Here is a 14,204-nt window from a genome sequence, read left to right on the forward strand (position 1 = left end):
TGTGTTGGTGTGGTTTATGACCCGGGGGATTGACAGCTCACTGTCTCTGTGTTGGTGTGGTTTATGACCCGGGGATTGACAGCTCACTGTCCCGTGTCGGTGTGGTTTATGACCCGGGGATTGACAGCTCACTGTCCCGTGTTGGTGTGGTTTATGACCCGGGGGATTGACAGCTCACTGTCCCGTGTCGGTGTGGTTTATGACCCGGGGGATTGACAGCTCACTGTCTCTGTGTCGGTGTGGTTTATGACCCGGGGATTGACAGCTCACTGTCCCGTGTCGGTGTGGTTTATGACCCGGGGGATTGACAGCTCACTGTCCCGTGTCGGTGTGGTTTATGACCCGGGGGATTGACAGCTCACTGCCCCGTGTCGGTGTGGTTTATGACCCGGGGATTGACAGCTCACTGTCCCGTGTCGGTGTGGTTTATGACCCGGGGGGATTGACAGCTCACTGTCCCGTGTCGGTGTGGTTTATGACCCGGGGGATTGACAGCTCACTGTCTCTGTGTTGGTGTGGTTTATGACCCGGGGATTGACAGCTCACTGTCCCGTGTCGGTGTGGTTTATGACCCGGGGATTGACAGCTCACTGTCCCGTGTCGGTGTGGTTTATGACCCGGGGGATTGACAGCTCACTGTCCCGTGTCGGTGTGGTTTATGACCCGGGGGATTGACAGCTCACTGTCCCGTCTTGGTGTGGTTTATGACCCGGGGGATTGACAGCTCACTGTCTCTGTGTTGGTGTGGTTTATGACCCGGGGATTGACAGCTCACTGTCCCGTGTCGGTGTGGTTTATGACCCGGGGGATTGACAGCTCACTGTCCCGTCTTGGTGTGGTTTATGACCCGGGGGATTGACAGCTCACTGTCTCTGTGTTGGTGTGGTTTATGACCCGGGGGATTGACAGCTCACTGTCCCGTGTCGGTGTGGTTTATGACCCGGGGATTGACAGCTCACTGTCCCGTGTCGGTGTGGTTTATGACCTGGCGGGATTGACAGCTCACTGTCCCGTGTCGGTGTGGTTTATGACCCGGGGGATTGACAGCTCACTGTCCCGTGTCAGTGTGGTTTATGACCCGGGGGATTGACAGCTCACTGTCCCGTGTCGGTGTGGTTTATGACCATGGAGGATTGACCGCTCACTGTCCCGTGTCGGTGTGGTTTATGACCTGGGGGATTGACAGCTCACTGTCCCGTGTCGGTGTGGTTTATGACCCGGGGGATTGACAGCTCACTGTCCCGTGTCGGTGTGGTTTATGACCCGGGGGATTGACAGCTCACTGTCCCGTGTCGGTGTGGTTTATGACCCGGGGGATTGACAGCTCACTGCCCCGTGTCGGTGTGCTTTCTGACCCAGGGGATTGACAGCTCACTGTCTCTGTGTCGGTGTGGTTTATGACCTGGGGGATTGACAGCTCACTGTCTCTGTGTCTTGTGTCTTGTGGTTTATGACCATGGAGGATTGACAGCTCACTGTCCCGTGTCGGTGTGGTTTATGACCCGGGGGATTGACAGCTCACTGTCCTGTGTCGGTGTGGTTTATGTCCCCGGGGATTGTCCGCTCGCCAGTTTGTCCCCCTGTCGGTCAGTCTCAGTGGGTTTATGAGATGTGAATGATCAGTGAGGCTGGCCTGCCTTTTCCTGAGAAGGGAAGTGGGGCCGACACCTCGACTCAGATTTCCATGTGCAACGAATGCTCGTAAAAACCAGACATTCCAGACCGCAAACCACTCTGCTGTGCATTTCCCTGAGCATGAAACAAGAGAGGTGCCTGTGAGCTGCAGTCATTGAGTGCCTGGAGGGGGGAGGGGGAGGAGGGGCTGCTGTGCTCCCTCACAATATCTGCTATTAACACTGCCCCGCAGGGTGCCAGAGAGCAGTATAAAAAACAGCCAACATGATTGTTCTCTCTCTCTCTTTCCTTGGGCCTGTGGTAGAGGCAGAGCTTCAGCCTGCAAACAGCAAGAGCGGAAGCAGAGGCGGAGCGGGACAATGGATCCTGAAAGGCCACCAGAGGCTGAGCCTGCGGACACCGCTGACCGCAAGGTGAGTCAGGGCCAGGCACTGGATCCCGACCATGCACCTGAGCCTGTGCGCACGTATGGCCGTCAGGAGAGCCCGAGCCGGGCAGCGGAACCCGAAAGGGCGCTCGAGGCACAGCCTGAGCCTGTGAATACGGGCGACAGTCGAGAGAACCAGAGCCAGGCAGCGGATCCCGAAAGGCCATCGGCCCCGGCATCGCCAGAACCTGTGCACACCGCAGACAGTAAGGAGAAGCAGAACGGGACAATGGATCCTGAAAGGCCACCACCACAGCCCAGGTAAGCAGCCTGTTTGTCCCGACACTTTGAATAGTAAGTGATTGAATGAATGTGCGTGAGCTGCTTTGAGACACGGAGGAGTGTGGAATGCTGCATGGCTTGTTTCAAGCACTGCAGGGCTCTGAGGTCAGAGCAGATGGGTAGGGCCAAAGGCCTGAACATGGGGGAGAGACACAGGCCGGGAACTCAGCCAGGGCACCGCAGCCTTTCGGGCTGTGCCTGTAAAAGAGCATGGCCTTTTCCCTAACTAAAACCTTTCTTCTCCATTCCCTGGAAATCCCACTCCGGCTGCCTGTCCTCCCCCTGTTTCCTGCTCCCTGGGATGTTCAGCTACAACTGGCCTGCATCATAGAATGGTTACAGCACAGAAGGAGGCCATTCGGCCCGTCGAGCCCGTGCCGGCTCTCTGCAAGAGCACTTCAGCTAGTCCCACTCCCACGCCCTTTCCCTGTAGCCCTGCAGTTTTTTTCCTTCAGGTTCTTATCCAATTCCCTTTTGAAAGCCGCGATTCAATCTGCTTCCACCTCCCCTTCAGGCAGTGAATTCCAGATCCTAACCACTCACTGCATAAAAAAGCTTTTCCTCATGTCACGTTTGTTTCTTCTGCCAGTCATCTTAAATCTGTGTTGTCTGGTTCTCGACCCTTTCGCCAATGGGAACAGTTTCTCTCTACTCTCTACAGAGGCGATTTACCAGAATGGTTCCGGGGATGGGGGATCTTAGCTACAAGGACAGGTTGGAGAAGCTGGATTTGTTTTCATTAGAGAAAAGGAGGTTGAGGGGTGATTTGATAGAGGTGTACAAGATTATGACGGGTCTGGATAGGCTAGCCGGGGAAAGGCTGTTCCCACTAGTTGATGGTTCAAGGACTAGGGGACACAGATTTAAGTTTTTGGGCAAGAGATACAGGAGGGATGTGGGGGAAATCTTTTTTACGCAGCGAGTGGTGATGACCTGGAACTCGCTGCCGACGGAAGTGGTGGAAGCGGAGACACTCAATGTTTTCAAGGGGAGACTGGATAGGCACTTGAGGGAAATAAACTTGCAGAGCTACGGGGATAGAGCGGGGGAATGGGACTGACTGGATTGCTCTACAGAGAGCCGGCCGGACTCGATGGGCCAAATGGCCTCCTTCTGTGCTGTATGACTCTGTCTAGACCCCTCATGATTTTGAACACCTCAATCAAATCTACTCTCAACCTTCTCTGCTCTAAAGAGAACAACCCCAGCTTCTCCAGTCTATCCACATAACTGAAGCCACTCATCCCTGGAACCATTCTCGTTAATCTTTTCCACACCCTCTCTAAGGCCTTCACATCCTTCCTAAAATGCGGTGCCCAGAATTGGACATGATACTCCAGTTGAGACTAAACCAGTGTTTTATAAAGGTGCATCATAACTTCCTTGCTTTTGGACTCTATGCCTCTACTTATAAAGCCCAGGATCTCGTAAGCTTTTTTAACCGCTTTCTCAACCTGCCCTGCCACCATCAATGATTTGTGCACATAAACCCCCAGGTCTCTCTGTTCATGCACCCCCTTTAGGATTCTACCCTTTAGTTTATATTGCCTCTCCTCGTTCTTCCTACCAAAATGTATCACTTCGCATTTTTCTGCGTTAAATTTCATCTGCCACGTGTCCGTCCATTCCACCAGCCTGTCTCTGTCCTCTTGAAGTTTGTCACTATCCTCCTCACTGTTCACTATACTTCCAAGTTTTGTGTCATCTGCAAATTTTGAAATTGTGCCCTGTAGACCCAAGTCCAGGTCATTTATATACATCAAAAAGCGCAGTGAGAGAGACTTTCATTTATACAGCGGACGTCCCAAAGCGCTTTACATCCAAGGAAGCACTTTTTGAAGTGTAGTCACTGTTATAATGTGGGAAACGCGGCAGCCAATTAGCGCACAGCAAGCCCCCACAAACAGCAATGTGATCATTTAAATTGTTTTTAGTAATGTTGATTGAGGGATACATATTGGCCAGAACACCGGGGATAACTCCCCTGCTCTTCTTCAAAATGGTGCCGTGCGATCTTTTACGTTCACCTGAGAGAGCAGACGGGGCTTCGGTTTAATGTCTCATCCGAAAGACGGCGCCTTCAACAGCGCAGTGCTTCCTCAGTACTGCACTGGGAGTGTCAGCCTGGATTTTTGTGCTCGAGTCTCTGGAGTGGGACTTGAACCTACAACCTTCTGACTGAGGCGAGAGTGCTGCCCACTGGCTGACACACGGTGATGCTAAAACCGACCCCTGTGAAACACCACTGTACACTTCCCTCCAGTCTGGAAAAACAACTGTTCACCACTGCTCCCTGCTCTCTGTCCCTTGTCCAATTTTGTATCCCCTTTAATCCCATGGGCTTTAATTTTGGCTAACAAGTCTTTGTGGTACTTTGTCAAAGGCCTTTTGACAGCACAAATACACATCAACCGTACTACCCTCATCGACCCTCTCCCTTACTTTGTCAAAACTCAACCACGATTTGCCTTTAACAAATCTGTGCTGACTTTCATTTATTAGCACATACTTTCCAAGTGACAATTAATTTGGCCCCACATTATTGTCTCAAAAGTTTCCCCACCTCAGACATTAGGCTGACTAGCCTGGAATTACCAGGTTTATATCTCTTCCCCGTTTTTTTGGACTGGGGTGTAACATGTGCAGTCCTCTGGCACCAACCCAATATCTGAAGAGGCCAGAGCCTCTGCAGTTTGCGCCCTTAATTCCCTCGGCAACCTAGAATGTATCCCATGCAGACCGAGTGACTTTTCTTCTTTTAGGACAGCCAACCTTTGATGTACCACCTCTTTATCTATTTTTATCCTATCCCAATATCACAACTAACTCCTCCTTTACTGTGACATTGGCAGCATCGTCTTTAGTGACGACAGATGAAAAATACACAGTCTAGAAAGCTCCAATTGTACCACAGCCTTTTGCACGTGACGGTGGGGGGGGGGTTTCCATTGTGTGAAGAAGTGCTTCCTGATTTCACCCCTGGCTCTAATTTTAAGATGATGCCCCCTTGTTCTGGACTCCCCCCACCAGAGGAAATGGTTTCTCTCGATCGACCCTATTGAATCCTTTAATCATAACACCTCAGTTACATCACTTCTGCTCGAGGGAACACAAGCCTAGACTACGTAAGCTGTCCTCACAATTTAGCCCTGGTATCATTCTGGTGAATCTGCGCTGCTCCCCCTCCAAGGCCAATTTATCCTTCCTGAGGTGCGGGGCCCAGAACTGAACACAGTTACTCCAGATGGGGTCTGATCAGAGCTTTATACAACTTGCAAACGCTTTATATTCCCGATAAAGGCAAGATTCCATTAGCCTTTGTAATTTTTTGTACCTGTGCGCTAGCGTTTAGTGCTTTCTGTACTTGGACCCCTCAATCTCTCTCTGCTCCTCCACAATTCCTAGGCACTCACCATTTCGACAATACTCTGATCGATCTTTCTTGGGTCCAAAGTGGATGACCTCACACTTCCCCACATTGAACTCCAGCTGCCACAGTTTCGCCCAATCACTTAATCAATGTCCATTTGCAACTTTTCACTTTCCTCTGACCCCATCCCTTCTCCCAATCTCACCCCCTGCCGTGTTTTCACTATCCGCTCTGACCTTCTCTGACGCTGAATGATAAGTCCTCAGCAAAGGCCTGAGCTTCATCCCCTTACGCCCCCACCTCAATGAATTTCGAGCTCGGCACGATGCTGAGCTCTTTTTCCGCCACCTTTGTCTCCGTGCCTACTTCTTTGGCCAGGAGTCTTCCCCTCAGCACAGCAGACCCTTTCTCCGCTTTCAGAATTCACGCTCTACCTGGACCCCTCCCTCTGGCCTCTTACCCTCTCTAGATCTTTTCATTGCGAGCTACTGGCGTGACGTCGGCCGTCTCAATTTCTCTGCTCCCCTCACTCCAACCGACCTCCCTCTGAAATTGCAGCACTCCGTTCTCACCGATCCAACCCTAACATTGTCATTAAACCTGCTGACAAGGGTGGCGCTGTTGTTGTTTGGCGAATCGACCTCTACTGTGTGGAGGCTGAACGCCAACTCTGACATCTCCTCCTACCTCTCCCTGGACCATGACCCCACTACCAAAGATCAAGCCATTGTTTCCAAGACTGTCACTGACCTCATCTCCTCTGGAAATCTTCCCTCCATGGCCATCAAGCTCATAGTCCCCCAACCCCGCACAGCCTGCTTCTACCTCCTTCCGAAGATCCACAAACTGGGCTGCCCTCGTAGACACATTGTTTCAGCCTGTTCTTGCCCCACGGCACTCTTCCTATCTTGACCCTATTTTTTCCTCCTCTTGTCCAGTCTCTTCCCACCTACATTCACAACTCTTCCGACGCCCTCCACCACTTTAACAGTTTCCTGGCCTCAACCGTCTCCTTTTCACTGGATGTCCAATCCCTCTACACCTCCATCCCCTACCAGGACAGCCTGAGGGCTTCTTCCTTGAACAGAGGCCCGACCAGTCCCCATCCACCACCACCCTCCTCCGCCTGGCTGAACTTGTTCTCGCATTGAACAACTTCTCCTCTGACTCCACTCATTTCCTCCAAATGAAAGGTGTTGCTATGGGAACCCGCATGAGTCCTAGCTATGCCTGTCTTTTCATGGGATATGTGGAACATTCTTTGTCCCAGTCCTACTCAGGTCCCCTCCTTCACCTCTTTTTCCGGTACATCAATGAACATTCACTACAAGCCCACTGACTCCCACAGCTACCTGGACTACACTTCCTCCCACCCCGCTTCCTGTTAGGACTCTATTCCATTCTCCCAGTTTCTCCGTCTCTGTTGCATCTGTTCTGACGATGCCACCTTCCACACCAGTGCTTCCGACATGTCTTCCTTTTTCCTCAACCGAGGATTCCCCTCTACCGTGGTTGACACGGCCCTTGACCATGTCCGTTCTATTTCCCGCACTTCTGCTCTCACTCCCATCCCTTCCCCCCCAGAACCACGATAGGGTTCCCCTTGTCCTCACCTTTCACCCCACCAGCCTCCACATCCTCCGCCATTTCTGCCACCTCCAATGTGATCCCACCACCAAACACATCGTCCCCTCACCTCCCCTTTCAGCATTCCAAAGGGACCGCTCCCTCCGCGACACCCTGGTCCACTCCTCAATCACCCCCAACAGCCCTTCTCCTTCGCCCGGCACCTTCCCGTGCAAGCGCAGGAGATGCAACACCTCCCCTTTTACCTCCTCCCTTCCCACTGTCCAGGGCCCCAAACACCCCTTCCAGGCGAAACAGCGATTTATTTGTACTTGCAATTTAATATACTGTATTCGCTGCTCACGATACGATCTCCTCTACATTGGGGAGACCAAACGCAGATTGGGCGACCGCTTTGCGGAACACCTCCGTTCAGTCCGTAAGGGTGACCCTGAGCTTCCGGTCGCCTGTCACTTTAATTCACCGCTTCACTCCTACTCTGATCTCTCTGTCCTCGGCCTATTACATTGTTCCAATGAGGCTCTTTAGGCACTTTACAGCCTGCCGGACTCAACATTGAGTTCAGCAATTTCAGACGATAACGCCTGCCCCCCAGTTTTCAGGCTGTTGATGATTTTGCCATCCCCATTTGCAACATATATTCTCTCCTGCCTCCTACCTCCTACCCTAGCACAGAATGTTCCTTCCTCCCCTCCACCTCCCCCTCTCCCTGCCTCTGCACCTGCTTAAAACCTGTTGCATCTCTCGCCTTCTCCAGTTCTGATGAAGGGTCCCAGACCTGAAACGTTAACTTTGTTTCTCTCTCCACGGATGCTGCCTGGCCTGCTGAGTGTTTCCAGCGTTTTCTGTTGTTATTTCCACCTACACCACTTACTGTACCCCCAAACTTGTCGTCGTCAAACTTGGATATACGGCTCTCTATTGCTTCATCCAAATCATTTATAAATAGAGTGAAAAGCTGAGGCCCTGGGGCACGCTACCAGTCACATCCGGCCAATTTGTGCACATACCCATTATCCCTGCTCTCCGTCCCCTACCTCCTAACCAACCCCCTATCCAAGCCAATAGGTTGCCTCCAATTCACTGTGCTCTCATTTTTGTTAATGGTCACTTATGTTGAATGCCTCCTGGAGGTCATTATAAATAACATCCTTCGACACTCCCTCACTGACCACATGAGTTATCTACTCAAAAAAAAATTCAACTAGGTTTGTTCAACATGACCCTTTACAAATCCATGTTTGCTGTCTCCGATCAGCTCGCATTTGTCCAACTGCTCAGTCACTGTCACAAGTAAGAGAGTTTAGTAACTTTCCCACAACATACCTTAGACTAATAGGTCTATCATTTTCAAATATATCGCTCCTACCTTTCTTAAATAATTGGCAAATTTGCAATCCAAGGGAACAATTACTGAATCAAAGAGAGTGTTGGAAGATCATGACCAGAACATCTACAATTTTCTCACCTTTTAATATCCTGGGGTGGGCACCTTCAGGGGAGGAGAGGGAGGGGAACCAGTGAGTGTGGAACTGAACCCAACCAGAGTCAGCACCTTCAGGGGAGGAGAGGGCAGGGAACCAGTGAGTGTGGAACTGAACCCAGCCAGAGTCAGCACCTTCAGGGGAGGAGAGGGAGGGGAACCAGTGAGTGTGGAACTGAACCCAGCCAGAGTCAGCACCTTCAGGGGAGGAGAGGGAGGGGAACCAGTGAGTGTGGAACTGAACCCAGCCAGAGTCAGCACCTTCAGGGGAGGAGAGGGAGGGGAACCAGTGAGTGTGGAACTGAACCCAACCAGAATCAGCACCTTCAGGGGAGGAGAGGGAGGGGAACCAGTGAGTGTGGAACTGAACCCAGCCAGAGTCAGCACCTTCAGGGGAGGAGAGGGAGGGGAACCAGTGAGTGTGGAACTGAACCCAGCCAGAGTCAGCACCTTCAGGGGAGGAGAGGGAGGGGAACCAGTGAGTGTAGAACTGAACCCAGCCAGAGTCAGCACCTTCAGGGGAGGAGAGGGAGGGGAACCAGTGAGTGCAGAACTGAACCCAGCCAGAGTCAGCACCTTCAGGGGAGGAGAGGGAGGGGAGCCAGCGAGTGTAGAACTGAACCCAGCCAGAGTCAGCACCTTCAGGGGAGGAGAGGGAGGGGAACCAGTGAGTGTAGAACTGAACCCAGCCAGAGTCAGCACCTTCAGGGGAGGAGAGGGAGGGGAACCAGTGAGTGTAGAACTGAACCCAGCCAGAGTCAGCACCTTCAGGGGAGGAGAGGGAGGGGAACCAGTGAGTGTAGAACTGAACCCAGCCAGAGGGGAGGAGAGAAGGAAAATAGTTGGGGCCAAAGTGATGAATCTGAATTTCAACGCAGATTTAGGGAGTGTGTGGAATGGAGATCCACAGCTTTGGGGGAACCAGAGAGGAGAGAATGTTCTGAATTTCTGTCCTGTACTTACAATGATGGCTTTTGTAAACTCCTTTTACAGGGCATTAGAAGGGAAGAATTTGCAGATGGGAAACTTGAACGAAACATCACGTCAAGAATCTTCAGAGTCACTCGATTCATCAGGATCTGAATATCATCGGCCTTTGAATATAGAAGGAGAAGGGTTTGTCTGTTCAGTCTGTGGGAAAAGATTTAAAACATTAGTGTGGATGGAAAAGCACCGAGAGACACACACCCGAGGGAGAGTGTTCCAGTGCTCTGACTGTGGAAAGAGCTTTAATCAGTTACACAGTCTGAGAAATCACTGCAACATTCACAGCCATGAGAAACCGTACACATGCTCCATATGTGACCGGACCTTCAGCGGGTCAGACAGCCTGATGATGCACAAGTGTAACGATACGGGGGAGCAACCCTATAAATGTGGCGTCTGTGGCAAGGGGTTCAGTTACCCGTCGAAGCTGGAGACTCACTGGCGCAGTCACACCGGGGAGAGGCCGTTCAGCTGCTCCGTGTGTGGGAAGAGATTCACCCAGACATCCAACCTGCTGACCCACCAGCGCATCCACTCTGGGGAGAGGCCGTTCACCTGCTCCGTGTGCGGGAAGGGCTTCACCGGTTCGTCCAACCTGCAGATACACCAGCGCACCCACACCGGGGAGAGGCCGTTCAACTGCTCCCTGTGCGGGAAGGAATTCACTCAGGCCTCCAGCCTGCTGACCCACCAGCGCATCCACACCGGAGAGAGGCCATTCACCTGCTCCATGTGTGGGAAGGGATTCACTCGCTCCTCCCACCTGCTGACCCACCAGCGCATTCACACCGGGGAGAGGCCGTTCACCTGCTCCGTGTGCGGGAAGGGATTCACTCGGTCTTCCCACCTGGTGACACACCGGCGGGTTCACACCGATGACCGACCCTTTAAATGCTGCGAGTGTGGAAAGACCTTCAAGGGCTCTGAGGAACTGATGAAACACCAGCGCATCCACACCGACGAGAGGCCATGTGGCTGCACCCTCTGCGGGAAGAGATTCAGGCAGTTGTCCCACCTGCTGACTCACCAGCGAGTTCACACCGGAGAGAGGCCCTTCAGCTGCAACATGTGCGGGAAGGAATTCACTCAGTCCTCCCACCTTCTGAGGCACCAGCGACTTCACACCGGGGAGAGGCCGTTCATCTGCTCCATGTGTGGGAAGGACTTCGCTCAATGGGCTGAGCTGTTGACACATCAGTGTGTGGTGACCAATCAGGTGCAGGCAGCCAACACAGAGCCATTGGTGTTCCTTCAGTTCCAGGTTTAATACCGTTGATTATCAGCGTGAAGTCGAGGCTTACCTCAGAAGAACCCGGAGCTGCTGAAAGGCGCTATCTCAATGCGAGTTCCTTCCCGCAAATCCAACAAGTTGTATTTCTGCAGTGCCTTGAATGTTGAGTAAAAGGTTTCCCCAAGGTGCCTCACAGTAAACGCGTGCTGAACCAGTAAGGGAAGAGAGCGGGGGGAGGCTAACCAAAAACCTGCTCAGAGATGATGGGTTTTGAGGAGGTTTTTGTTTAGAAGAGAGGAGAGGAAAGAATTCCCAAGTGTGGGACCCAGGCAGCTGAAGGCTCGGCCCCCAATGCTGGGGCAAAGGGAGGTGGGGGGGGGGGGAGAACCCCAAGCACAAGAGGCCAGAATTACAGGGTGGGGTATCTGGAGGGAAATAGAGCAGCAGGAGGAGTTGTGTAGAGACAGGGTGAGGTGTTAGTAGACAGGGATTTGAAACTTTGGATTGGGGAGCCAGTGGAGGTCAACAGTAAAATAATTTAGAGGGAATCTCTTTACACAGGGAGCGGTGAGAATGTGGAACTCTCTGCCCGATCGAGTGGTTGAAGTATTGATGCATTTAAGGGGAGCCTTGATACCTACCTGAGGAAGACTGCAAGGGGGGCAGGGAGAGTAGAGGTAATTGGAGTGGGAGGAGTCTCGAGTAAAGTAGATGCCACGTTTTTAAAAAAAAAGTTAAACCCAGCGAACAGCAGTCAACACGGCTTCAGCACAAGTGTGTTTTCCTCACTGGCACCTCTGTGAAGCACCTTGGGATGCTTTTTTCTGTCACGGGCACGATAGAAATACAAGTTGCTGAAAGATCCTGACCTTGATTTCTTTGATGAAGTGACATCTCAAACGGACTGTGGCGAACCTTTACGATGTGGTACAAGCTAGACTTCCAGAAGGCTTCGGCCGAAGTTCCACATGAAAGTCTTCACGTAAACCTGAAGCTGTGGGATTCAGCCAAGGATGGATAAAGAAGCTAACTGAATCACAGAAAACAACGGCCACTCGTTGGAGGGGGTGGGGTGGGGGGGAGGGGGGAGATGCTGATTGGTTGTCCCAGGGCTCCGAATTGGGACCACTTCTGTTTCTAATTTACGTCAAGAACCTGGATTCAAAAATTCAAAGTGCAAGTTAGTAAAAAAAATAAAAATTGCAGATGATACCAAACTGGGAGGGTCAGTGAAATCCAAGGAGGCAGCTGAGAACTGAGCAGACGTGTAAGTGGACAGAAGAAGGGCGGATGGAATTCAATGGAGACAAGCTGAGGGTGAAACCGAAGAGCAGACTCAACTGTACCTGGGAAGGAGGAATGGAGAACACGGTGCTGAGGGTGAGACACAGAGTAGACCCAACATGTCCGACCAATGCAGAACAGCACCCAACAGAGCCGATAGGAAGCTGATCTCCGGAGCCCATACAGAGCGAGTGAGTGCTCCGGTCAGACCGCACCTCGAGGGCCGTGTCCAGTTTCAACCCCTGAGGGAACCAGTCGGCTCTTGCCCGAGCACCAGAGGGCTTGGGCTGTGAGGCAAGGCCAGAAAAATTTCACCCTGAGTGGGAGGTGACTCCGATGTGACCTGATAGCTCTTCGATTCCCTTTCCCATCTCGTAAAGCGCAAAGTCGGCAGCAGGACAAAGGTTCGAGGGGTCAGACCAGTAAACAGCCATTTTAGTGCTGGTATTTGGGAGGCACGGAACGGACTCCCAGGTGAAGCAGAAGAGATGAAAATCCTACAATTGTTTGAGAGCCCGTTGGTTGCTGCAGGAGGAGTCTCTCTGGGTGGATGAACTAAGGAGGCCTCCCTCACCCGTAGCTGTCTTGTGACTGCAGGGCTCGGATTCTGCTGTTAAATCTTGTCCTGGACTGAACTACGTTCACACTGACAGTTGGGGTTTGTTTCCGCTGATGTTAATAACCCCTGTAACTGAGCTGGAGATTAAAATTCTGGGTAGAGGTCAAATAAACCAGCTTTGTTTTAAACGCTCAGTGACTGGCCCTTGATATCTCTAAAATAAAAAGAGTAAGCAGGAGGAGGAACAGGGGCTGTAGGGCAGTGTATAATACAATAGGTTAACAGCTTGGCGTAGGTAAAGGGTATTATGGGATAGTTAGCTTACTGTAAAGGAGGCAGTGTAGAAACTAGCAGGCATACATGGGCCTTCATTCATTCGGCAGAAGACTTTGAACATCCCGTGTGAGGAGAAATAGCTGACCAATACAGATGTCAGTACTAATATCTGTACGTTCTGAATGTATTTGTGATGCAGGATAACACATGGTTTAGATTAGGCGAAAGCGCGAACAGGAGCTGTCAGTTTAATGCAATTTAAGAAGGAGCAAAGGATCTGTGTAAAGAATAATGGCCTAGTCTGGAGACAGCATGTCTGGTTTATGTTACTAATATTCTGGTTAAAGTGTGGATGTTTACGATTGTGCAAGTTTCTTATTGTCGGCTGATAAGAGGTGAAGTCCTTTGCATTCCAGTGATGACGACATATACGTCGGATATAACACGAGGATCACGCGACAATAATCTCAGAATTGATTCGTCACGATCAAGTCACCGGACATTGCTTAGAAACTCTCAGTGTGTAAATAGGAACTGTTTTCAGTAGTTTTGTATTCTGTGCTGAGAGCTCGTTCGATATAGAAGTTCACATACTCCAATGGCTATCCTATTTGTGGGTATAGACGTATAGATTGCTTGTACTTTGTGTCTATTCAATAAACCAATGAGTTGATTTATCTTTGGCGTCTGAATCTATCTCATTTGGATTAATCTCGGCTAATCCAACAGTTGGGGCAGAGGGTAACGGCACGGGTCTTGTGGAGAGAGATGGAGACACACCGCGTGGCGCGGGGGAAAGAGGAGATGACATGGGGGCCATGTGTAGAGGGGGAGGAGATGACCCACGAGCTGTTTACAAGGCCGAAACCAAACCTCAGCTTTAAGTAAACCGACCTAATAGGATAAAGTTACGCAGCTGAGCGGTAAAAGAGGCTAAATTGACATTGAAGGCGATTCAAAGCGTGACTGACAGTCAACAGGGGTATGGGGAAATCCAGCTGAGGCAAGGAAGACGGCCCCTGCAGGACCTGGTCCTGTCCAACAAGTACACGAGGTTCTTGCGAGCTCGTGAGGATAAGGAGA

At 51.3% G+C, this 14,204-nt stretch overlaps 1 protein-coding gene across 1 annotated transcript in view; it reads left to right on the forward strand.

The window, feature by feature from the left end:
- Window positions 1-13,798, forward strand: part of LOC147119919 (uncharacterized) — a 55,454-nt gene extending 41,656 nt beyond the window's left edge. Inside the window, exons 2-3 of the mRNA XM_085985313.1 lie at window positions 1,940-2,323; window positions 9,778-13,798. Of these exons, the coding sequence (XP_085841439.1) occupies window positions 1,995-2,323; window positions 9,778-11,038 (1,590 nt within the window). The 5' untranslated portion in view covers window positions 1,940-1,994 and the 3' untranslated portion in view covers window positions 11,039-13,798. The remainder of the gene's footprint in view (window positions 1-1,939; window positions 2,324-9,777) is intronic.
- Window positions 13,799-14,204: the final 406 nt, after the last annotated feature.

The sequence above is a fragment of the Somniosus microcephalus genome, chromosome 4, assembly GCF_052327205.1.
Source record: "Somniosus microcephalus isolate GS21.2 chromosome 4, FLI_Smic_1.0, whole genome shotgun sequence".
Classification (NCBI taxonomy): domain Eukaryota; kingdom Metazoa; phylum Chordata; class Chondrichthyes; order Squaliformes; family Somniosidae; genus Somniosus; species Somniosus microcephalus.